General features: G+C 38.0%; 1 protein-coding gene across 4 annotated transcripts in view; it reads right to left on the reverse strand.

The window, feature by feature from the left end:
* The window catches only part of CATSPERE (catsper channel auxiliary subunit epsilon), a 194,203-nt gene that overhangs the window by 40,079 nt on the left and 126,812 nt on the right, over positions 1–27,312 (reverse strand). For all 4 annotated transcript variants that reach the window (XR_006213984.1, XM_042976315.1, XM_042976316.1 and 1 more), the window contains 4 exons: positions 22,948–23,422; positions 13,846–14,288; positions 3,236–3,294; positions 955–1,030 (listed from right to left, as the gene is read on the reverse strand). Coding sequence is in view for 3 of the 4 variants with exons in the window: in XM_042976315.1 (XP_042832249.1) it covers positions 955–1,030; positions 3,236–3,294; positions 13,846–14,288; positions 22,948–23,422 (1,053 nt within the window). In the remaining variant the exon portion in view is untranslated. The remainder of the gene's footprint in view (positions 1–954; positions 1,031–3,235; positions 3,295–13,845; positions 14,289–22,947; positions 23,423–27,312) is intronic.

Below are 27,312 nucleotides of genomic sequence, written 5' to 3' on the forward strand. Positions count from 1 at the left end.
AAGCAGCACACCTGTATCCCTTGGATAAATGCCTAGTAGTGCAATTACTGGGTCGTAGCGTAGTTCTATTTTTAGTCTTTTGAGGAACCTCCATACTGTTTTCCAGAGTGGCTGCACCAGCTTGCGTTCCCATCAATATATGTTTCTTGATTGTTAATTAGGCTGGGAGGGAATAAAGAGAGGAGGCATCCCTTGGAGTAGAACCGACTCAGAAGAGGTGGGGTGGTGTTGAAGAATTGGTGTTCAGTTTCTTAGTGCTTCTGGTTACCTGAACATGCTGTTGCTATTTCATGGTGCTGTACTTTGGTATATGCGTCTTCCTGGGGTTCCCTTTGCATCCAGCCTGCTCAACTTCTACTGATTCTTCAAAGTCCTTTTGGGACACTCAGAATGGCCCACTCTTCTGGGCTATTTGATGACCATGTATCTCACATTCCCTCATGCTGGCTTTTGTTTACGCCTAGGGAAGAGCCTGTCTTTTGGTCTTTGTGACAGCGGTGGTGGTTACGTGGTTACACACACATACTGAGACAGAGAAACACAGTCGGTATCCGATACATTTTTTCGAATGAAACAATGGTTCACTTTTTTTGAATAAAGAAATAAATGCAGGGTCAATGTGGACATGACTGGAAGTTTCCTCTGACAAACACACCCAGCTTCTGTTGTTCTCATTAATTTCACTTTTTCCTTTATACAGTTTTATTCGTCTCCATAAACTAATAATTTTACACTTTTATAGGTATTTATATGTCTCACTTTCGACGGCAAACCCACAGAAGGCAGAACTGTGATCCATTCCCAGAGTTTTGTTCCCTGATCTCTTCCCTACGGAGAAACGTTACAAATGTAGGAGGGGAGTGGAGTTGCATAGAGGTATTGTATGGATTATACAGCTCACCACCATTATTACCATTATTGAGGTAAAGCTTTTGATCTGCCCATGTCACTTACCTTCTGGGATATCGGACATGGTCTTGCTGAGTCACTAGGCCTCATGTGGAGAAGCAGAAGACCTGTGTTCTGGCGTCTAGGAGAAACAGCACGTGCAGGTGATTATAGAATCACAGGGGAGGCGGGCACAATCCCACCTTTCTGGAGAGCCTATGAAAAATCCCATGTACACAATGTGACTGAGCCCTGTGAGGAATTCTAGAGGCCTAGAAGGGGGTAGTGATAGCAACTGCTCTCTGCTTCTGCTAAGGCAGCTGTGCACCGCGGTGACTCTGGAAAGCCCCTTGCACCTCATGGTGGGCTGGCATAGGGTTGGCCCAATGGGAGAGAGAAATGAGAGCTATCAACATTTCAACTCCCTGTTTTATTAACACCCCCAGTCCCTAGAGGAGAGGCTGTGCTGCTGACATCTTGCCCTGCTTCTGATGGTATCAGAAGGCTACAGCTGCTCCATTTGTTCTTCCTCTACCCTCTACAGATCTTTTCCTCCTGTTGATAACACTTTGGGAACAATAAAGAGTAAGGTATGAAATCAGTTTCCTGAACCACATTATGCCACATAGTATGATCCGACTGGAAGCAAAAATGAGATCAAATTTCTAGGTGATGAAGTGCACAAGAGTTATTTTGTGCTCAGAGAAACTGGCGAGGGCCAAAAATCACAGAGTTTTTTGGAAGTTTTATTAATATTCTATCCCGTTGGTGCTCAGGTGTTTCCTTTTTGAAACAGCTGGGGAAAAAGAAACTAACCACATGCAAAGGTTCTTTTTCTTTCAATATTCATCACATTTTCATATTTATTTATTTATTTATCAAATATTGGGTATAAAATGTAAATAAATAAGTTAGGATACAAATAGCACATTTTTATATTTTTTAAATCACTGTGCCATATTTCATCAATTCTAAGATATATGTTTTTTTCTCATTTAATACCTTTGAAATCAGGAAGCATCTTATAATTTTAACTATGTCACTTATGGTTTGTTTTCCAATGTGATGGAAACATTGATTTGATAAATACAGTAATATACCGTAGATCTGTGAAGAACACTATAACAAATACTGCATCTATAATTTTCTAAGTTTTTTTTTTTTTTTTTGAGAGAGAAAGAATGTGTGGTGGGAGGGGCAGAGAGAATCCCAAGCAGGTTCTATGCTGTCAGTGCAGAGGCTGACAAAGGGGCTCGATCTCATGAACCATGAGATCATGACCTGAGCCAGAATCAAGAGTTGGATGCTTAACTAATTGAGTCACACAGGCACCCCTGCATTTATAATTTTCCATATAATTTTTCTTATAGGTAGATTTTTTTTTTCCTGCCATGGCTGATTTCAAAGCATTAGGTATTTTTTCTCGAGTCTTCGACTGACCTCAAGTATCCCGGACAGTTTGATTTGTATTCTACAGCAACAGAGTTCTGAGTAAATATCCAGAAAATCAAAAATACCCCAAGAAACACACAACATTAGAAGAATCAAGAGAAAAGTTGGTAGGTGAGGGGGCAAGGGATGAACTGAGCCTCCCTGAGTACTGTCTTTAAAGTAGACTTTTCTCCCTCCCCTTCCTGGTCTCTCTCTACCACTTCGTGCTGTTTTCTTTCCTTAATAGCATTTAAAACTATTTGAAATCGTCTTGTTCATTTATTTGATGATTTGTTCTTTGTCTTTTCCCACAAGAGATATGTCCCACGACACCAGTACCTCCTTTCTTGTTCACCATGTATTTTGAACACCTAGAAAGTGCTTGGCATAGAGTAGGTACTCATACTCACTTGGAGTAGCAGTGCTATTTTTCCAGAGAATATATTGAGTCAAGAATTAGTGATGACCATAGAAATGCCTTAAGACTCAATTCCGGAGTAGTTGCTTCCTCCAGGAATTATCGTGCTCAGGTCCTACCTATTCCAAGAAGAGTCAACGATGGTGTTTTCTCTGATTCTACTCAAAGACTTTCTGATATTAGAGTTCTAGTCTGCCCAAGGATAGTATGTAAAGACTTTGGGATGGGAATGAATTATAAAACACACTTGAAAATTACTGAATTAAGAAATAGCTTGTTTTTTGCATCTTCAATTGGATGAATGAAAACCTTGATAGGTTTCATTTTGTTACATTTTTATACAGAATAGTAATTTCACATCTCTCCAAACATTTAAAGGAATTTGAAATCTGGATATTTAAAGTGATATGAGGCCATTTAAGTAAAAGAACACCTGGAAATCAATACCCTTGATAGCACATTTCATACTGAGTAGGTTCTTTTAAAAGTCATACTTACTGCAATTTGAAGTAATCATCTACTGCCTCATAATTTACATTTTGAAAAAATGTTACTGTCTGGAAAAGAAAATGAGAGTTTATTTAAAACAGGAAAACTGGGAATGGGGGGACAATGAATACTTTCAAGACAGATTTGAAACTTTCTTTATGTAAGAAAAAATATAATTAGCATTTTTCCAATTTATTTTCTTTTCTAACTCAGAAACTCCAATTATGTACATATTAGACTTCCTTTGTTACCTTTTTCTTATTTTCTCTTTGAATTGCATTTTACCACAGTCCCTTTATTCCAATTGCTTCTCTCTCCCTCTTCATTTACTTTTGTCATTGCAATATTCCTATTTTCATTTTTAATTTTTCATTTCATTCCTGATGTGTGACCAGCCTTCTCCTGTTCTAATAACCTCGTCTCTGGACCTTTTTATTTCTTCTTTGAGGTTTTTAGAATAATTACAGACATAATGTTGTCTGTAATTTTTGAGACTCTGAGGAGTCATTTGCCTGAAACTCTTTTCTTGTTTTTGAGTAATTTAAAAAAAATCTATTTGCCTTGTGTATATGTCCTTGCTATTTTCTTCCACGTGGGGCACGTTTCATCTCAATGTTCAGCATTCCAGAAGGTTTCTATCTTTTCAGGATAAATCCAGTTATGGAACATGTATGATATTAGAGGAAAAAAATTATAGGTTGTATTTTTTTATTTAATTAAAAAAATTTTTTTAACATTTATTTTTGAGAGAGAGAGAGAAAGAGAGAGAGCATGTGAACAGGGAAGGGGCAGAGAGAGGGGAGACAAAGAATCCAAAGCAGGCTCCGGGCTCTGAGCTGTCAGCACAGAGCCCAATGTGGGTCTCAGACTCACAAACCGTGAGATGATAACCTGAGCCAAGTCAGACACGCAACCGACCGAGCCTCCCAGGCTCCCCATAAGCTGCATATTTTTAAAACATGGTAACTATAATCATCATATCCCAAAATTACTTTTTTGGTGGTACTTCTTTGTTTTGTATATATTTATACATATCTTCAGAGATATCAATTTGACTCTGGCTAATCTGGTATGATTAGAACAGAGATGTTGTACTCTAATATAACCTTTGCAAAAAATCGTAACTTCTGAGACAAAGTTTATTTATCCACATCTTGGATGGTAAGTGGTATTAAACGAAATATGCAATCTCTCGTGATAAAGTTGAAGGTTGTGGAGGTCATCACACTAAAAATAAATCTAGTTCAGGTTCGAGGAAAGGAGCTAGTTGTCAAATTTACACTTGTATTCTATTGTACACCATACTCTTCTTCATATGTAATGATAAAACTAGCATAATTAGGCTTGAAAATTTTAATATTATCTTTTGTGAAATGTAAGCAGATTCTCCAAAGGTTGCTTATCAATTGTCACTTAAGTGGTGCTCAAACTTGGGTCTGTAACTCAACCAGCATATATGTAAATTATTTTGGATCATAATCACTGAAAATATTTACCCAGCGGAACTATTTTAAAAATATATATTTTGTGAATGTGATCATCTGTTTAAAAACCATTTCATTATAAATAATTAGGAAATGATTTGGAGACTTTCATTTCTGCTAATGATAGATAGGTTATACAGACAAATTTTTGCTCTTTTTAAAAATTTTTTTTAACATTTATTTCTTATTGAGAGACAGAGAGACACCGAGTGTGAGCAGGGGAGGGGCAGAGAGAGGGGGAGACACAGACTCTGAAGCAGGCTCCAGGCTCTGAGCTGTCAGTACAGAGCCCATCGTGGAGCTCGAACTCACAAATCGCAAGATCATGACCTGAGCCTAAGTCAGACACTTAACTGACTGAGCCACCCAGGCACCCCGACAAATTTTTGCTCTTAAAAACACACATATCACAAAACCTACAAACATCAGCCTTTTGTGAAGTCACCTTTAAAAGCATCCAATAACTGACAAGAGAGTAGAGAACTATTAGCCCAAAGACTTAGGGAAATTAGGAATCTAGAGAATAAAGCAGAACACCAGAGGCCATAATCTATTTCTCCCCTAAAGGCATTTGTCAACATAGTCAGGAGACAGAGAATTCAAGATAGAGAATCAAATTGGATATCCTCTCTACATTAACCTGTGTTATCAGAAGATTGTATTTTCGGAGTAAGAGTAAGTCAAGATTGAATTTGGGCCCTCCTTAACCTTCTAGTGACTTCAGTTACTATGTGATCAGAAAAAGCAAGAAAAGGAAAAAAATTTATCCTAACAATTGGTAGCCTACCTATGGGTAGGTTCTTGTATGGGTGGAATTGTTTGTCCAGAAGACTCAGGATTTAAAGAAGTTTCAAGGGAGTGGTACCCCTAGATAGCAGCAAACACAGATCATCTTAAGATCAAGGCATATTCTTACTCGACCTCAGGGAATTCTTACAGATAGTTTTACAAGTGTAACAGCACATAGTCAAGAATAACCAAGTGCACAAGGAAATAAGGTGTGCATGAGAATAAACAAACCAGAATAAACAATGATGAGGGAGAAGAAATAGATGAAATAACACATGCTCAGACTGCAGATATGGAAGTAATAGGTGCAGATTATAAAACAGGTGTGTTTACTAGTCGTGTGGGAATAAATGACAAGTTGAAAATATCTGTTGTGTAAAAGAAACCATAAATGTGTCAGTGTTTTTTTAAAGGAACAAATAAAACTTCTAGAGATGGAAAATACAAGATTCAAAATAAACACACAGTGTATAATTTTGGCATCAGATCAGGCATGACAAGAAGAAGGAGTGAAGTGGAAGACAGATTAGAAGAAATTATGACGATGTATCGCAGAGAGATAAAAAGATGGACAATAAAGAAGAAAGACTCATGGGGAATAGATGGAGGGTTAGCTTTTGTTTCATCAGTGTTTCAGGAGAAAAGACAGGGACAGAGGCAAAGATGACATTTGACAAGATACCTGATGAAGACAGTGATCCACAGATTCAAGAGGCCCAAGAAGTCCCAAGCAGGATAAACGTAAACATCTACACACGTCAGAGTGAAAGTATAGAATGCAAAAAATAAAATCATAATTCATCAAATCTAGGATGCCACAGGGTATAAGACTCATCCTGATGTCATAGATGGTAAAAAAAAGTGCCTTAGGCATAAAGAAACTCATTGATAGTAATAACATAATATTAGGAGACTTCAACACCCCACTCACAGCAATGGACAGATCATCTAATCAAAAAATCAACAAGGAAACAATGGCTTTGAATGACACACTGGACCAGATGGACTTAGATATATTCAGAACATTTCATCCTAAAGCAGCAGAATATACATTCTTCTCCAGTGCACATGGAATGTTCTCCAGAATAGACCACATACTGGGACAGCCTTCAGCAAGTACAAAAAGATCGAGATGATACTGTGCATATTTCAAACCACAATGCTATGAAACTTGAAATCAACCACAAGAAAAAATTTGGAAAGGTAACAAGTACTTGGAGACTGAAGAACATCCTACTAAAGAATGAATGGGCTAACCAACCAGTCAAAGAGGAAAATAAAAAGTATATGGAAGCCAATTAAAATGATAACACCACAACCTAAAACCTCTGGGACGCAGCAAAGGCGGTCACAAGAGGAAAGCATATAGCAATCCAAGCTTTTCTAAAGAAGGAAGAAAGATCTCAGATACATAACCTAACCTTATGCCTTAAGGAGCTGGAAAAAGAACAGCAAATAAAACCCAAGACCAGCAGAAGACAGGAAATAATAAAGATTAGAGTAGAAATTAATGCTATCGAAACCAAAAAAACAGTAGAACAAGTCAATGAAACTAGAAGCTGGTTCTTTGAAAGAATTAAAAAAATTGATAAGCCACTAGCCAGTTTGATCAAAAAGAAAAAGTAAAGGACCCAAATAAATAAAATCAAGAATGAAAGAAGAGAGATCACACCAAAACAGCAGAAATACAAACAATAATAAGAGAATATTATGAGCAATTATATGCCAATAAAATGGACACTCTGGAAGAAATGGAAAACTTCCTAGAAACATACACACTACCAAAACTGAAACAGGAAGAAACAGAAAATTAGAACAGACCCATAACCAGTAAGGAAATCAAATTAGTAATCAAAAATCTCCCAAAAAACAAGAGTGCAGGGCCAGATGGCTTTCCAGGGGAATTCTACCAAACATTTAAGGAAGAGCTAACACCTATTCTCTTGAAGCTGTTCCAAAAAATTGAAATGGAAGGAAAACTTCCACACTCATTCTATGAAGCCAGCATTACCTTGATTCCAAAACCAGACAGAGACCCCACTAAAAAAGAGAACTATGGACCAATTTCCCTGATGAACATGGATGCAAAAATCCTCAACAAGATATTAGCCAACCGGCTCCAACAATACACTTAAAAAATTATTCACCACGACTAAGTGGGATTTATACCTGGGATGCAGAGCTGGTTCAATATCTGCAAAACAATGAACATGATTCATCATATAAATAAAAAAAGCACAAGAACCATAAGATCCTCTCAATGGATGCAGAGAAAGCATTTGACAGAATACAGCATCCTTTCTTGATAAAAACCCTCAAGAAGGTAGGGATAGAAGGATCATACCTCGAGATCATAAAACCCATATATGAATGACCCAACGCTAATATCATCCTCAATGGGGAAAAACTGAGAGCTTTCCCCCTAAGGTCAGGAGTAAGACAGGGATGTCCACTCTCGCCACTGTTATTCAACATAGTATTGGAAGTCTTAGCCTCTGCAATCAGACAACACAAAGAAATAAAAGGCATCCAAATTGGCCAGGAGGAGTTCAAACTTTCACTCTTTGCAGATGACATGATACTCTATATGGAAATCTTTAGGGTTTCCTAAGATTCCACCAAGCAACTGCTAGAACTGATTCATGAATTCAGCAAAGTTGTAGGATATAACATCAACGCACAGAAATCGGTTGCATTCCTATACACCAACAATGAAGCAATAGAAAGAGAAATCAAAGAATTGATCCCGTTTATGGTTGCACCAAAACCCATAAAATACCTAGGAATAAGTCTAACCAAAGAGGTGAAAAATCCATACATTGAAAACTATAGAAAGTTTATGAAAGAAATTGAAGAAGACACACAAAAAAATGGAAAAAGATTCCATGTTCCTGGATAGGAAGAACAAATATTGTTAAAATGTCGATACTACCCAAAGCAATCTACATATTCAATGCAATCCTTATCAAAGTAATACAAGCATTCTTCACAGAGCTAGAACAAATAATCCTACAATTTGTATGGAACCAGAAAAGACCCCGAATAGCCAAAGCAATCTTGAAGAAAACCAAAGCAGGAGGCATCACAATCCCGGACTTCAAGCTATACTACAAAGCTGTAATCAAGACAGTATGGTACTGGCACAAGAAGAGACACTCAGATCAATGGAACAGAATAGAGAACCCAGAAATGGACCCACAAACATATGGCCAACTAATCTTTGACATAGCAGGAAAGAGTATCCAATGGGATAAAGAGTCTCTTCAGCAACTGGTGTTGGGAAAATTGGACAGTGACATGCAGAAGAATGAACCTGGACCACTTTCTTACACCATACACAAAAATAAACTCAAAGTGGATGAAAGACCTCAATGTAAGACAGGAAGCCATCAAAATCCTCGAGGAAAAAGCAGGCAAAAACCTCTTTGATCTTGGCCACAGCAGCTTCTTACTCAACATGTCTCTGGAGACAAGGGAAAGAAAAGCAAAAATGAACTAGTGGGACCTCATCAAAATAAAAAGCTTCTGCATAGCGAAGGAAACAATCAGCAAAACCAAAAGGCAACCGACAGAATGGGAGAAGATATTTTCAAACAACATATCAGATAAAGGGTTAGTATCCAAAATCTATAAGGAACTTGTCAAACTCAACACCCAAAAAACAAACAATCCAGTGAAGAAATGGGCAATAGACATGAATAGACACGTCTCCAAAGAAGACATCCAGATGACCAACTGACACATGAAAAAATGCTCAACGTCATTCATCATCGGGAAAATACAAATCAAAACCACAATGAGATACCACCTCACACCTGTCAGAATGGCGAACATTAACAACTCAGGCAACAACAGATGTTGGCGAGGCTGCAGAGAAAGAGGATCTCTTTTGCACTGTTGGTGGCAATGTAAGCTGGTGCAGCCACTCTGGAAAACAGTATGGAGATTCCTCAAAAAACTAAAAAGAGAACTACCCTACGACCCAGCAATTGCACTACTAGGCATTTCTCCACGGGATACAGGTGTGCTGTTTCGAAGGGACACATGCATCCCCATGTTTATAGCAGCACTATCCACAATAGCCAAAGTATGGGAAGAGCCCAAGTGTCCATCAATGGATGAATGGATAAAGAAGATGTGGTGGTATATGTATACAATGGAGTATTGCTCGGCCATCAAAAAGAATGAAATCTTGCCATTTGCAACTACGTGGATGGAACTGGAGGGTATTAGGCTAAGTGAAATTAGTCAGAGAAAGACAAATATCATATGACTTCACTCATATGAGGACTTTAAGATCCCAAACAGATGAACATAAGGGAAGGGAAGCAAAAATAATATAAAAACAGGGAGGGGGATGAAACAGAAGAGGCTCTTAAATATGGAGAACAAACAGAGGGTTCCTGGAGGGGTTGTGGGAGGGGGGCTGGACTAAATGGGTCAGGGGCATTAAGGAATCTACTCCTGAAATCACTGTTGCACTATATGCTAACTAATTTGGGTGTCAATTTTAAAAAAATGTGCCTTAGAATTGGTGAAATGTGGTGGTGGGAGCAGTAGCAACAGCCTTAAGAGCAGCACCCACAGTGGTGATTGTGGTGGTAGCAGCAATGCATAAACATAGTGCTTGCCAGGTACCAGACGCAGCTCCAAGGGCTTTACATACCTAAACTCATTTTCATCCTAATAACCTTACGAAGTAAATATTATGATAATGACTATATTATATAATTTCATTGTATTAACATGTTAACAAAATTATATGTTAATATATTTTATTACATATAATATATTATTATTATTATCATCGTTACTTACATGAGGGTACGGAGGCATAGAAAGACTAAAAAACTTGCTTCTCTGAGTAAGTATTTTTGTGCTTTTTTGGGGGTAAACACCCAGTATGGCGATTACTGGATAAAAGAGGACTTCCCTTTTCAACTTTCTGAGGAACCTCCATACTGTTTTCCGGAGTGGCTGCACCAGTGTGCATTCCCACCAACAGCACAAGAAGGTTCCCCTTTCTCCACATCCTCGCCAACACCTTGTGTTTTTGCTTTTAGCCGTTCTGACAGGTGTGATACATGCACCCCTATGTTTATAGCAGCATCATCTACAAGAGCCAATTATGGAAGCAGCCCAAGTATCCACTGATTGATGACTGGATAAAGAAGAGGTGAGATATATATATATATATATCAGATATATATATATATATATCAGAGGTGATTATATAATATATAATATATATGTATAATATATATGTATATATTATACACACATATATGCAGTGGCATATTATTCCACCACATAAAAAAGAATGAAACCTTGCCATTTGCAATGGCATTTTTTGGAACTAGAGAGCGTAATGCTAAGTGAAATAAGTCAGAGACAGACAAATAGCATATGATTTCACTCAGATGTGGAATTTAAGAAAGCAAACAAATGAGCAAAGAGGAAAACAAAAAGAGAGAGAGAGACAAACCAAGAAACAGACTCTTGGTCACTGGAGGGGAGGTGGGTAGGGGGAAAGGGGAAATAGGTGATGGGAATTAAGGAGGGCACTTGTTGTGATGAGCACTGGGTGATGTAGGGAAGTGTTGAAGCACTACATTGTGTACCTAAAACTAATGTAACATTATATGGTAAGTATACTGGAATTAAAATAATTTAATAAAAAAGTTAGATGTAAAAGCAGTCTTAAGATTTTTATGGAATGAAATTTTAAAAAACTTGCTTAATGTCATCAGTTAATGTGCATTGCTAATAAATGACAGAGCTAGAGCTAGTATTTTATCAAAACAGGTAAATTTTTATATCCTTGGTCATTTGTATATTTTGATTGGTAACTTATTTTGAAGTTCTAAACTCCAAATGGGCAAATGCACACGAGACAGCCCATTCTTGGAAAGAAAACTTATGAGAGCATCTGCAGATATTGGGGCTAGATAATGAAAGAAAATATTCCTGGGCTAAAGGAAGTGGAACTCTTTTCTGTTTTTGTTCTGGAAGAAGGGGTAACTCAGTTTCAGAAAAGTGAGTTGAAGATACTCCTTATTTCTTGAAACATGATCAATTAGTCTTATTTTATTCATTATGTTTTACTTTTCCCCTGTACCTTCTTCCCCCATTTCCTGTCTCCACTGTAGGCCCCCATAATATTTATCAAACAAGTATGATGTCATCATACTTGATGATGTCATATTGTCTGATATATGTCCTTGGGTATCTTTGTATCCATGGAAAATGAATAATGCTTTTCTTTTTGTTGCTTGTGATTTGTATGCGGGTGTTTGTAATTTTTGTAAATGTTACCATGTGATCGATCTCAGTTTCTCACTTAACACTGTTTTCTACTCGACACCGTTTTAAGATCTATTCCTATGACTGTACACAAACCTAAATCAGCTTTCTTTGTTTCTAAACCTGTTTCTGCCACATTGCATTATTATTGTAGTTGTGGAATGAAACATTATGAACTGGTGAAATGTCAGTTACTGCTTCTCTGAGAACTAAACTGATTGCTTTGGAAAGTTTTAATAAACCAAGTTCCTGAAGAAATTGCTGAATTAGGTATGAGCAAGGTAACAATAAAAAGCTGGTTGAAAATTAAAAAAAAAAAGAACTTTGGTTCCTTTCCCAGTGTCATTAATTTTGTTTTCCCTCCTCTACTTAATTTATCTTTTTAAGAATTTTTTAAATGTTTGTTTATTTTTGAGAGAGAGAGAGAGAGCGAGAGAGAGCATGAGAGGCAGAGGGGCAGAGAGAGAAGGAGACACAGAATTCGAAGCAGGCTTCAGGCTCTGAGCTGTCAGCACAGAGCCCGATGTGGGGCTCGAACTCACAGAGTGCAAGCTCATGACCTGAGCTGAAGTCAGAGGCTTAACTGACAGAGCCACCCAGGCGCCCCTTCCCTCCTCTGCTTTAAAGAAACAGAAATGGGAAGTCAGCGATAATGCATTACAAATAAGGTTATTCAAGAAAGGAGACGAGGCGCTCCAATAAGTTGACTTATTTCAAAGAAAAGCCTGTGGTCCTATATTAAAAGATTGACTAACGAATGAACATTCATTTATTGAAGTTAAAGTACAATGCTTCATATATATGTTTCATGTTTTAGGATTCTCTGCTTTAACTGACTTTGGAATTAACTGAACACTCCATTGCGTTGCATCAGTTCAGAGGCCCACCCTCATATATGCTAAAGAAAGCTGAGCCCAGAAAGAGAAGGTGGGAAACAGAATAGAGAGTGCTGGGGAAAAAACTGTAGTAACGCGTAAAACGCTTATGCTATAATGTTCATCGGAAAGTAGTACCCAAAATAATATATACAGTTCATTCATACCTAATTGTGCTGGACTGTTTCCAAAGCTAGCTTCAGTGATTCCTCTCCTTCCTGTAGGCACCACCCCTCACAGCGTAAGTAACCTGGACTGGCCTCATGAATTGCTTTGACAAATAGAATGTGGCCGAGAAGAGGACTTGTGGCTTCTACTCTTGCAGTCTTGGAATACTGCCCTAAGACCGCTTTGGGGAAAAGCCAGGTCTGGCCTGGACAATAGAGGTCACATAGTTCACAGACAAGTGCTCAGCTGATGTCCCTTCTACAAACAAGCCAGCGTGAGCGCCAACCACATGACATGTATTTGAGGCCATCTTAGATCACCTTGTCCCAGACAAACCACCAGATGGATAAACCCAGGTGAAACCAGCAGAATTGCCCGGCCTCTCACGACCCAAATGTTGACAAATAGATTTGGATACTGTTTGAAGCCATCGCGTTTTGGGTGATGTTATAGTATAATAGGTGGCTGATAGAAGTCCATACAAAGCCATGCATTAAAAACAAAAAAGGAAGCAGGAAGCAGATAATACAATTGACAAAGAATTCTGCAGGAATGTGATTTTAGGCAGCAAAGAGGACTTTTGGATATTAAAAGTGAAATGTGTGACTCAGGAGCTAATGGCTTATCATTTATTTATTAAAAACTTGTATATTTCTCAACATTTTCCAAGCTAAACCTAGAAGGAAAATCTTTTTTAAAAAAATACACTCACTCACACACACACACACACACACACACACACACACATTTACAACAGACGAAGAAAGTTCTAATTTGTCTTCACATCAAACACTGTTTACCACAATCAGTTAACAGAAATTACTGCAACATTGGCCAAGAGGACCTAAAACTAAGGATACATGATATTATGAGAAAACCTCATGTAATGTGACTGACAATGCTAGACACTATTTTTGTGGTGATAGGATTTATAAAAGTCAATATTATAATTTTACATTTATTACAGTCATATGAATACATTTTCAAACTATCAACTTACCATGGTTTTAGTGCAGTATCCTAGGGCAACTTCATAGTGAACCTGGTATGTCTCTTGTAATATATTTGGGCCGTATGATTCCACCACAATATACAGACCAACATTTTCTGGATAGACTATTTGAGTCCAGATGGACACGTTCTGTCCCTTGTCCAAAAAGAAAAAAACACTAAAAATATTATTAAGAAATGCCACGTAGGGGCATTTCTCTTTTGAATTGAAAGTTACACTTTTTGCTTCTAGTCTTAAAGGATATTCCTGTGGACGTATTGTGCCATTTTCAAAAACATGTATGAGATACATTAGCCCAGAGGAACTCATCGAGACTGCTGACTTCAGTGTACTATTTGTCCATGCGTGTAGTTTTACCGCATCTTTAATATTGGCCTTGAAGTAGAACATTATGTTATTTTCCATTTTCACCACCACATTTCCATAATAATCTGGAAAAGGAGGAGAAAAGCTTGTGTTATTCTAAGTAGCCGCGAATCCATGCACTTCTAACCAAAATAATTTCTTTTGTAGTAAGGAAGGATTTGTCTGTTTTGAGAAAGTTAGAGTGTGCAGGCAGAAAACTACAACTTTACATGATGCTGAAGGACATCTCTCCCACTTCATAGTGGGGCAATGTTTCCCCTGGATAGATTTCTTCTTGCGTGTACAATATCACTTAGGTATATATGACATCATTTCCATTAAAAAGCTAGAATTAGTGCATTAAATAATAATGATAGGCATGACAAGAATCATATTATTAGGAAGCATTGTATTATGGACAGCATTGTGTCCCCCCAAGTGAAAATATCTTTAAAGAGGTAATTAATGTTAAACTAGGTCATAAGGGAGGGGCCGTAATCCAATATGACTGGTATTCTTATTTATAAGAGGAATAAGAGACATCAGATCTCTCTCTGTCTCTCTCTCTCTGCATGCACACAGAAAAAAAGGCCATATGAGGGCACAGTGAGAAGGTGGCCTATGTGTCTAAGCCAAGAAGACGATCCTCATCAGAAACCAACCTTGAGATCACCTTGATCTTGGGCTTTTGGACTCCAGAACTGTGATAACATAAAATTGTATTGTTTAAGCCACCTAGCCCATGATATTTTGTTACAGTAGCCCTAGCAGACCAACAAAACTGGGATAAGAAACGGGGGTGGGTGTTGGTTCCTCTCATGTTCACTCTATAAATAAAAGCCAACTTCTTCCCTTAACAGAGTTTTATGCCTAAGTCATAGAGGTTCATAGACAATAAGTCTCTTACATTCTTTGGTTTTATAGCCATATCTGTAAAATGAACAGTGGAGCTAGTTGATTTCATAGCTTTCTTTCCATATACGACTTTCTCCGTGTACAGCTTCTAGGGGTATACTTTCCTTAACTAAAAAAACAAAAAAACAAAAACCCGACAACAACAACAACACCCCAAAACAAACCCAAACCACCCAATGCTTTAAGGGAACTGACCAAAAGGAGGAAGGTCGATTCATAGAATCAGGAAGGTTCAGAGTATATTATGTGTATGCATCTTACATTTGAAATTTGAATAAATAAGTGATATTTTCACAGACTGCTGTAGTTTATATGCTAATAAAACCCCTAAATCAGAAATGCCGATTTTTTTTTTTTTTAGGATCATCGGAATACTTTAATAAGACATCACTGTCCACATAGATGTCCTTATAACGTTAAGCTTTCACACAGTCCTAGTGTTGTCAGTAGAAATTCAACAACATAATAATGTTGGCGAAATTATTACATTGATCGGTAAGGTGAATATGAAGCTTGGAATATTCTTCTGAGTCTTTTAGTAAAACTGCAAGGGTACGCTGCCCTTAGCGCTAAGGCAACACACAGGGCATCCAACACCAGTGCTGACAGGTCAGTAACACTGTGATGCTAAAGTGATTTGGTAACTTTTCTCATGGAACTTAGATCCTTTATAAATTTAATTTTGTTTTGTTGTGCTTTTGACAAAAAGTCCATCCAGGCGTACCAAATTCTTGGCCTGCTGTGCTGTGCTGTGTGTGTGTGTGTGTGTGTGTGTGTTTCTAGAAACTTCACAAGGTGGAAGGAGGAGAGAAGGATGGATGCGGGTGGATGACCTAACAGAATATATCCGGATGTTGAGTGAGAAAAGTCGTTGCAGGATACACACAGTATGATGATATATAAGGTTTAAAATCTCACAAAACAAAAAACACATATTGCTTTAGGATCTTATATAGTGTCCAGGTCACTTGGTGACGTGGTCCTTGCCTTCTCCCACCAGCCTTGTTGCCACTTTTGGTCTCACCCTCTACCGTCTAGTCATACACAATTAACTTCAGTTCCACGAACTTGCCATGTTCTCTTGCACCTCTGGGTCTTTGCTACTTCAACTCTCATCCTGACCATTGATCCAATTTTTCTACTGTGTACCTTCTCCCTGGTTTTGGTTTAGAGGGCTTTTCCCCTGTGTGGACTTTTCTTTTTCTTTTTTTAATGTTTTCTTATTTATTTTTGACACAGAGAGAGAGAGAGAGAGAGATCGATCATGAGTGGGGGAGGGGCAGAGAGAGAGAGGGAGATGGAGAATCCTAAGCAGGCTCCACAGGGTCAGCACAGAGCCTGATGGGGGCTCAGACTCATGAACCATGAGATCCTGACCTAGGCCAAAGGCAAGAGCTGGACACTTAACCAACTGAACCACCCAGGCGCCTCTGTGTAGACTTTTCTGATGTCATAAATCTGAATTAGGTGTCCCTTCTGTGTGCTATATGGCACTCTCTCTTCTGCTTATCTCGCTGCTCATTGAAACATTATTAAATGAATTTTGGATTAAATATTAAGTTAAGAAGAAAATTAGGAATGACTTTAAAATAATGAGATTAAAAACACTGTATATAAAAGTTTGGGGATGCAGATAAAGCCGTAGTGAGAAAAATTCATAGCCTTATGCTTATTTGTAGCTTTAAATGCTTAGAAAATAAGATTGAAAATAAATGAACTAATCATTTAACATAAGAAGCAGGCCACAGAGCACCAAAGTTACAAAAAAAAAAAAAAAAGCACAAGTGAAAAATCAATAATGACAAAAGCAGAAATTAAGGAATTAAATAGAAAGCAGATTTGATAAATAAACTAAGAGTACTTTTCAAAAGAAAGAAAACAAAGCCAAAAAAAAAACCCCTAAACACAATAAACAATATCTTGTGAGCCAAATTAATAAGGGGTGGGATACAGACAACATTATAAATAAGAAAGAGAATACTATTACAGACAATAAGCAATCTAAAAATTAAAATGGAAAACCTTTGCCAATAAAGTAGCAAATCCAGATAAAATGAATGATTTCCTAAGGAAATACAAACTTCTAAAATTGACTAAAGAGATGGGATATTTGAAGAAACCAATTAGAGAAAATACAAATAATGAAGTGTACAACATTCCTGCTTGCGAAGACCTAATATTGCACACATATCATCATCTCTTCAATAAATTGCATGCCTGTTCTGGCTACACAGTGTTCTAGAAACTTGTGGGGGATACATTAGGGGAAAACCCAGAAAGTCCTCCCTCTTGTGTAACTTACATTCCTTCAGGAATACAGTCAATAGGACATGAAAATAAGTGAATTATGTGGTGTGTTAGGAGATTAGGGCTACAGTAATCAAAACGACAGAGAGCTCATGCAGGTAGGAGTGGAACAGAATAGCCTAGAAAATGAACCTGGTTGACATGAGTAATAAATAGATAAGGAAGGTGGTATTTCAAATCTGGGGGGTAAGGGTTGGTTTCTAAAAGAGTGATTTGAAGGCAACATCAGCTTTCAGTGAAAGACATAAAGACAAAAAATAGAACGAAATTCTTAACTTATACCAAACACAATTCTGGATGAATTAAAGATTGAAATATGCAAATTAGAAAAGTAAAAATGATAAAAGAAAATACTTAGTAATATTTTTGTAATTGGAAAGACCTTTCAAATTATGACATTACATCCAAAGTCACAAGTAAAAATATTAACAAATTTTACTACACAAAAACACAAATTCTAAATACCAAATCCCTCCAAAAAGGTACAAGAAATTACACACAAGAGACAATATTTGCAATACATGTCAAAGATAAATGGTGAATATACACTGTGAGTAACGACCATATCAGTATCAATAAGAAAATAGATAACCCCATGCAAAAATATCTCAAGAGTAAGAACTGACAATCCATAGAAGAATATGGCCAATAAACACATGAAACTAGATATAACTTCTAATTATAAAATGAGTCCTAAAATGAGAATTACCCATTTTTTTCTGTACTGTGGGTAAATAACAAATATGTCATATGAAAATACACATTTTCTAATACTTTTGGGGAAACAGACTGTGGCAACTTTTGCTGGAGAGCAACTGGAAAGATTTATTGATTTTTTGAATATTCAGAGCTTTGAATCACGAATTCTACATCTAATAACTTATATCAAAGAATACCTGTACAAGTGTAGAAAACATATACATATATAGAAGCACATTTCCTGCAGCATTATTTGTAGTAGCAAAAGAAATGAAGTCTGATATCTATCTATGTAAATATCTGTTTATACTCCTATTGGTCTAAATAATAGTACAGTTAAACCATGAACACTGTGGCAGTGAAAGTGGCATAGTTTTTATGTGTATTAGATATTTTGAAAATACAGCTTATTATGTTTTGAATTTTCTTTTTCAAAAGTCTGAATAAATTCACAGGAACTTTTGAATAGTGGGTTATTTGAGGAATGAAAATGGTGAAGGTGGAAGGCTTTTGACTTCATATTTCATGTTTATGAATTGTTTAAGCTTTTTATTTCCGTGTTTCCAAATGGCCTTCAGTACAACATTCAGACTTTAAGGTCCCTCTAAAATCTATCCCCAAGTGTTGGGATGAGCACTGGGTGTTGTATGTAGTGATGGATCACTGAATTCTACTCCTGAAACTAATATTACACTGTATGTTAACTAACTAAAATTTAAATTAAAATTTTTTTTAAAGTTTATTTATTTTTGAGAGAGAGAGAGACAGAGAGAGACAGAGTATGAGCGGGGGAGGACAGAGAAAGACGGAGTCCCAGAATCTGAAGCAGAGCTGTCAGCAAAGAGCCCAATGCGGGGCTTGAACTCACAAAAGGTGAGATCATGACCTGAGCTGAAGCCAGATGCTTAATCTACTGAGCCACCCAGGCGCCCCCTAACCAAAATTTAAATTAAAAAATGTACATATACATTTTTATACACTTGTGTAAAATGCACATACCCATACAGATATGTTAGTGGAATGCTGTGTTGGGACAAATGTAACATTAAAAAAATATTTTCTATAAAAAAAGTAAAAAATAAAATCTATCCCCAATTTACTATTCTAACCTTATCTCCTTATCATGGTGGCCAGCGGTCTTTTAAAAACACAAATATTCTGCTTCTCTCTTGCTGAAAACTCTTTAGAATTCCCTATACAGGCTGCAGGAGAAGGTCCAATTTTCTCACATGGCTTGTGAGGACTTTCATAATCTGAACTTCATTTCTCCAGGGGAGACTTCTTTTTTTCTCTGGAGAACTCTGTTTCAGCAGTGTATGGTCTTTCGTGTCCTGGGTTGTACCCGTTGTCTCTGTCTCTGGGTGGTTGGGTACACTGTCTTCATTGCTGTCTTCACTGCTTACCTAACCTCTACCCATTTCCCAAGCCTCAGCTTAGACATCACTTTTCCAAGGAAGCCTTCTGTATCTCCCCACCCCCACCCCAGACTTGAGAAAGGTACTCAATTTATGTGATTCTGTAGCGCCCAATACTGGCTCTGTTATAGCATTAGCCATGTTGCATTGTTTGTAGGTTTACTTGTCTTTATCCTCTGCAATTTTGTAAGTGCTGAAAGGGTGGGGATTATGTCCAATTTCCATGCTATCTCCAATTCCCAGAAGAGCATCTCGCAAATAGTGCATGTTCAATGAATACATGTTCATCCATTTATTCAAAAAAGTACCTATTATATACTATATTAGACACTGTGGGTAAAGCAGGAAATATAACAAAGTCACACAAAGTTTGTTTTTTGTTGGAAGATTCAGTTAACGAATAAGTACACGTGTAATTTGTTAGATGAGAAGTGCTGTGAACAAAATGAAGAAGTGTAAGGGACACAGCATGGGAGTTAGGTCAGGGTTAGGGAAGAGCTCTCCAAACAGCTGGCATTTGGACTTAAACCTGAATCCAGTGTTAAGAGTCATGTAGACATCAATGTGAACAACGCTTTTGGCATATGAAACAGTAGGTAACCAGGGAACAGCGAAGAGGCCAGTCTGCAGCTAGGTAACAGTGAACAAAGGGTCAAGTGATAGATGACATCAGAGTCTGGGGCCAAACCACATACTGCTTTTCGGGCCATGGTAACAGTTTTGGATTTTATCCTGAGTGATACAGGAAGCCAAATGAGGGTTTTAAGCTGAGGAGTAATGTGATTTTGCATGTTTTGAAAGGCTCACGCTAGCTTCCCAGTGACTCTAATCTGGTGGAGGCAGGGAGAGCACATGAAAGGCTCTTACATGTATGGGCTGGAGAGGACACTGGCTTGGACTGGAGTGAGCATGGTGGAAAGGGGTTAGATTTTAGATAGACTTTTTAGATAGAGCCACCAGGAGCTGCCCGTGGATTAGTTGTGGGATGTCAAAGGGAAAGATTCGAGGATGAGGTCAAGGTTTGTGCCTGGGAAGACAGGAAGAGGTGATATTTACTTGACAGGAAAGGACTAGGCAAGGAGCAGGTTGAGATAGGAGTGAGAAACTCAGGGATCCGTTCTTGGATGTCAAATCTAAGATACCTACTAGTCATCCGAGTGAAGGTATGCTGAAGGCAGCTGGGAATAAGGCCTGGAGTTGAGGCTAGGGCTTATGGCCAGAGGGCAGAGCAAATGTAAACAGAACTCAGAAGATTCCTGAAAACCAAACCCTGAGGTGCCTCTCCATTTGGGAATCAGGAAGATGAAGATGGAAAAGAGGCTGAGGAGGAGTAGCCAGTGAGGTAGTAGGAAGAGTAAAAAAGCGATAGCCCAAAAGTCAGGTGAAAAAAAGCATTTTGAAGGGGAAAACTCTTGTGCTGTTGGTGGGAATGCAAACTGGTGCAGCCACTCTGGTTTCTCAAAAAGCGAATACCAGGACTACCCTATGATCCAGCAATTGCACTACTAGGTATTTACCCCAAGGATACCAAAACGCAGATTCAAAGGGGTCCATGTACCCCAGTGTTTATAGCAGTATTATCAACAATAGCCAAACTATGGAGGGAGACCCAATGTCCATTAACTAATGAATGGATAAAGAAGATGTGGTGTATATATACACAAAGGAATAATACTCAGCCATCAAAAAGAGTGAAATCTTGCCATTTGCAACGACATGGATGGAGATAGGGTATATTACGCTAAGCAAAATAAGCCAAAGACAAGCACCATATGATTTCACTCATATGTGGAAGCTAAGAAACAAAACATGGACATGTTGAAAGGGGTAAAAAGAGGTAAAAAGTGATTCTTAACGGTAGAGAACAAATAGGATTGATGGAGGGAGGTGGGTGGGGGATGGGCTAGATGGGTGATGGGCATTAAGGAGGGCACTTGTTATGATGAGCACTGGGTGTTGTATGTAGTGATGAATCACTAAATTCTATCCTGAAACCATTGTTGCACTGTATGTTAACCAATTAGAATTTCAATAAAAAGTAAAAAATAAACTTCAAAAAGAAAAAGTATTTCAAGAATAAGGCCCTGCTAAGTGGTTTCCAATGCTGCTGCCAGGTCATGGAAGATGGCTGAAAATTGGCCACTGGGTTAGCACAGTGGAGGTCATCGAGAACCTTAACAAGAGCAGTTTCCATGGAATATTTGATTAGAGTGCCTTCAAGAGAAAGGGAGGAAAGAGGAAAAAGTGAAACTAGGCAATATTTTTTAGAGTTTTGTTGTAAAAGGGAACATAAAAATCAAAAGGTTGGAAGTTGAAGGGTGATAGAGGTCAAGAAAGACTGATTATGAATGACAGCGACATTTCCTTTAAATTCCATGTTTGGGGTTACCTCCTAACTAGGCTTTTTGAGGATTGCACTTCCTATTTCTCAGCATTGCCTATAATGTTTAGTATGCTACCTCAGGAATAACAAGATCAAGAATAACTACTATTAGCTGAAGGTTTACCATGCGCCCAGTTTTATTTTAAGCATTTTACATACAATCTCTTATCCAGTTGACACAGCCACCCTACATTCTAGATTAGAATACTGAAGCTTGGAAAGGTTCAATGACTTGCTCATGGATGTGAATACAGGTCCACTTAACTCTACAAAATGTGCCATAGCTTGAATTGTGTCCCCTCAGAAAAGATATGTTGATGTTCTAATTCCCAGTACTCCTTCAGAATGTGACCTTATTTGGAAATAGGGTCATTACAGAGGCAATCAGTTAAGATGAGGTGCTCCTGGAGCAGGGTGGGCCCTGGTGTCCTTACAACAAGTTGGCGTGTGAGGACACAGGGAGAATGCGACATCGTGATGAAGGCAGAGGTTGGGATGATGCAGCTGCAAGCCAAGGGACGGCCAGGTTTACCAGAAAGCCACCAAAAGCTGGGAAGAAGCAATGAAAGATTCCCCTTTGGGTTTCAGAGGGATTCTGAATTCATGGCATTCAGAGGGAATTCATGGCTTTGCTGATACCCTGAATGTGGACTTCTAGCCTCCAAAATTGAGACAATAAATTCGTGTTGTTTGAAGCCACCCAGCTAGTGGTAGCCCTAAGGAGTCCTAGGAAATGAATACAACACCATATCACTTCCAACACTAAAATGCATATGTATGTGCTGATTGACCGAAATGAATCTAACGGGAAAAAAAAAACCCAGAACTGGAGTTGGCCATTTTGCTATGTGAGATCATAACTGACCTTAATGGAGCTTAAAACATATCCGTTTTTAGGCAGTAAAAAGTACACCTTTCTCTACCCATATACCCATATATTAGTGCATTTATAATTGTTACATCTTCGGAAGGAAGGTATCTACTAGAAAATCTAGAATAAATTTTTGCAGACTGAGAATGGCTCACCAATGAAAATAACATGAATGGTGCTGTTCTGTGACAACCTTGATAAGTTTCCAAACTCTGTAGGTGTTTGGATGACTCCAGTCTCGGTGAAATTGTGATAGCAATAGTAGACCCTATGTTTGTCCCATAGTACTAATTCTGGAAGTGCTGAATATAGAAAATGTGCATTTACAAAAGTGTCACTAGGGACATCTAATGCAAAGTCTTGGTTCATCCACTGCTCTGTATCTTCATTATATATTACCACATAAATCTTTTTGTTGACTGTGCATGCAGAGCAGTAACTTAATAACAAGGCAATCTCCAAAGGGTGTCCTGGATACTCAACATTGTGTATAGTTAGTGTATCGGTTGGTGATATATTTAGAAGGCTTTTCAGTTTTTCAGTAGTCATTATTTTCATAAATTTAAGAAGAGGATATCCAAGATAAAGTTCACTTTTGGTCCAGACTGCGAAGATACTTCTTATTTTACTCTGTAACAAAATGGAAAATAACTTAAAGATCTTTTGTTTTAGGGATGGTCCTTACAATTCCTGTCTTCTAATTTGCTATATTTAAAAATAAAATGTAGTAACTATTAAGGTTGGACTCTTAGTGTATTTCTGAATAATACTCCAGGCATTGAAATACATTACATGGAAATATATCATATTATATATATTCATAAATATAAGTTATTTCAGTAATTTTATTCTTTATCTATAGACATAATTAATTTTAATTCCCTTTTAAATCCCCAGAGAATATCAGCCTTCTCTTTTCTTATGTATTTATCCACTCTGGCCAGGAGTGCCTTTTTGATGTTCACTACGGTCAAGATATAAAGACACTTCAAACATGAAGTTATTTTTGGAATGATAGCTTCCTTGGATATGAGATCAAGAGAAGAGAGAACTTAAAACTTTGGATCAATACTACCCTTTTATGAACACAGGCTGTTAGAGAGACTGCTGTGTCTGAAATTCAGTGGGCCTAATTTCATTTAGCAAGCCAAGATCCCTCTTCTCCCCTGTCTCTTCTTCCCAATTGTTTCTAATTCTTAGAGATTTTTACTTAATATGTAACTTCTATTTTCATGACTGTCAAAAGGAGTCTCTTGGGCACATAGTGATAAAATGTCGACACTACCCAAGCAATCTACACATTCAATGCAACCCCTATCAAAATAACACCAGCATTCTTCACAGAGCTAGAACAAACAATCCTAAAACTTGTATGGAACCATAAAAAACTCTGAATAGCCAAAGCAATCTTGAAAAAGAAAAGCAAAGCTGGAGGCATCACAATTCAAGACTACAAACAGTGTTACAAAGCTGTCATCATCAAGACAGTATGGTACTGGCACAAGAACAGACACAATGGAACAGAATTAGAGAACCCAGAAATGGACCCACAAACGTATGGCCAACTAATCTTTGACAAAGCAGGAAAGAATATCCAATGGAAAAAAGACAGTCTCTTCAGCAAGTGGTGCTGGGAAAACTGGACAGCGACATGTAGAAGAATGAACCTGGACCACTTTCTTACACCATACACTCAAATCCATAAACTCAAAATGGATGAAAGACCTAAACATAAGACAGGAAGCCATCAAAAGCCTTGAGGAGAAAACAAGCAACAACCCCTTTGACCTCAGCTGCAGCAACTTCTTACTTGACATTTCTCCAGAGGTAAGGAAAACAAAAGCAAAAATGAACTATAGGGACCTCATCAAGATATAAAGTTTCTGCACAGCGAAGGAAACAATCAGCAAAACTAAAAGGCAACTGAAGGAATGGGAAAAGAAATTTGTAAATGACATATCAGATAAAGGGTTAGTATTCAAAATCTATAAAGAACTTATCAAACTCAACACCCAAAAAACAAACAATCCAGTGAAGAAATGGGCAAAAGACACGAATAGACGCTTCTCCAAAGAAGACATCCAGATGGCTGACAGACACATGAAAAAATCCTCAACATCATTCATCATTGGGGAAATACAAATCAAAACCACAATGAGATACCACCTCACACCTGCCAGAATGGCTAACATTAACAACACAGGCAACAACAGATGTTGGCGAGGATGCAGAGAAAGAGGACAACTTTTGCACTGCTGGTAGGAATGCAAACTGGTGCAGCCACTCTGGAAAACAGTATGGAGGTTCCTCAAAAACTTAAAAATAGAACTACCCTATGACCCAGCAATTGCACTACTAGGTATTTATCCAAAGGATACATGTATGCTGATTTGAAGGGACACATGCACCCTTCAATGTTTATAGCAGCACTATCAACAATAGCCAAAGTATGGAAAGAGCCCAAATGTCCATTGATGGATGAATGGATAAGGAAGACGTGGTATATATATATAATGGAGTATTACTCGGCAATCAAAAAGAATGAAATCTTGCCATTTGCAACTACGTAGATGGAACTGGAGGGTATTGTGCTAAGTGAAATAAGTCAGTAAGAGAAAGACAAATCTATGATTTCACTCATATGTGGAATTTAAGATCCAAAACAGATGAACAGAAGGGAAGGGAAGCAAAATTAATATAAAAACAAAGAGGGAGACAAACCATAAGAGACTCTTAAATACAGAGAAAAAACTGAGGGTTGCTGACAGGGTTTGGGTGGGAGGAAGGGCTAAAGAGGTGAGGGGCATTAAGGAGGGCACTTGTTGGGATGAACACTGGGTTGTTATATGTAAGTGATGAATCACTAAATTTTATTCCTGAAATTATTATTACACTATATGTTAATTAATTTGTATTTAAACTTTAAAAAAATTTTTTTAAAAATAAGAAAAAAAATAAAAACTGAAAAAAAAAGTCTAGAGCTTGTGTTGCTTAAATGAGTGTGAGATGATCTTCCAAGAGTAAATATATTAGAAACAAAGTGATGAGCCTCTCATAGAGAAGACCCAAGGTTATGCTCATTCTTGGCAGAGGGATGGGAAGAGGAATCCATCATAAATATGACATATGGGAATTCCAAGGAGCCTCAGCCATGGAATGAGTTTTTACCCACCCACAAACTTTCCCATAGATCTTCACCTAGTGCATAGGTGTAGTAAGCCAAAGGTTTTGGGACAAGGCCAGGGAGCTGAGAGATCCCCTTGAGGCATTCAGGGACTCTCCCAAAAATAAAGCAGTAATCCTCTGAAGACAGGGAGGGGGCAGGCTGCAAGGCAGCAAAGTTGAGAGAAATCCATCTGTACTCTGGATTCTCAGCTACCATAGGCTGGGAGTGGGATACGGGGGTTGAGAGACTCTCCCTCTGAGACATGCTTGGCCTTTACAAAGTGTAAGGCAGCCTCCCTGCCACAACTGGGGACAGGGAAGCATGAGAGAGAGAGAGAGAGAGAGAGAGAGAGAGAGAGAGAGAGAGAGAGAAAGAGAAAGAGAAAGAGAGAGAGAGATCTCCCAATGCCTGAAAATCCCAGGGCAGATGAGGAAAGAGAATTCCTTAGCGATCAAAAGCTGGCAGCTAGACTATAAAGCAGAGACAGCTGTCCTCGAGTTTGGAAAGGTGGTGGGCCAGTTGTAAAGTATGAAGAGATCCCTGGAATCTTGTCAGTGCTAAGAGCCCAGGTATGGCTAAAGAAGTAATAACTGATAAAAATACTGAAGGACCTACTGGAAAAGATGGGCAACGCGAGTACAGAGATGGGGACTTTCAGCTGAGATATGTAAATGATAAAAAAGAACAAAGTGAAAATGTTATAAATAAAAAAAATTTGACATCAGGAATAAAAAAATTATTAGACGCATTGAAGAGTAAAGTGGGAAAAGTTGAGGTGAGGGGCTGTGAGCTTGAAGACAGGTTAATATACAAACTGAAATACAAAGAAAGAAGTAGAGTAAACACAAAATGAACAGACTGAGGTCTGTGGGACAATATTAAATGGTGTCATATATGCATTTTTAAAACCCTAGAAGGAGAGGAAAAACAGAATGGTGCAGAAGAAATATTTGAAGAGATAATGTCCAAGAACATCCCCAAATTAATGACTGACATAATCCCAGAAACCCAAGAGACTCAGTTGAACCACAAACAGGATACACACAAAGGAAATCACACCTAACTACCAATGGATAATACATAATAAAAATGCTGAAGACCAAAGATAACGTGCAAATTCTAAAAGCAGCGACAGATAAAAAGACACATTGTATATATGAGAACAATGGCATGAATGATGGCTGACTTCTTCCCCAAAATGATAGAGGCCATAAGATAATGGAACGATGTCATCATAAATTGCTTTAAAAACAACAAAACCCAGCTGTCATCCCATAATTCTGTATTCAGTGAAAAATGCCCTTCAAAAATGAAGGCCAAAAAATAAAGATACCTTTATACAGACAAATGCTGA

This window comes from Panthera tigris, chromosome F3 (genome assembly GCF_018350195.1).
Source record: "Panthera tigris isolate Pti1 chromosome F3, P.tigris_Pti1_mat1.1, whole genome shotgun sequence".
NCBI classification, from domain to species: domain Eukaryota; kingdom Metazoa; phylum Chordata; class Mammalia; order Carnivora; family Felidae; genus Panthera; species Panthera tigris.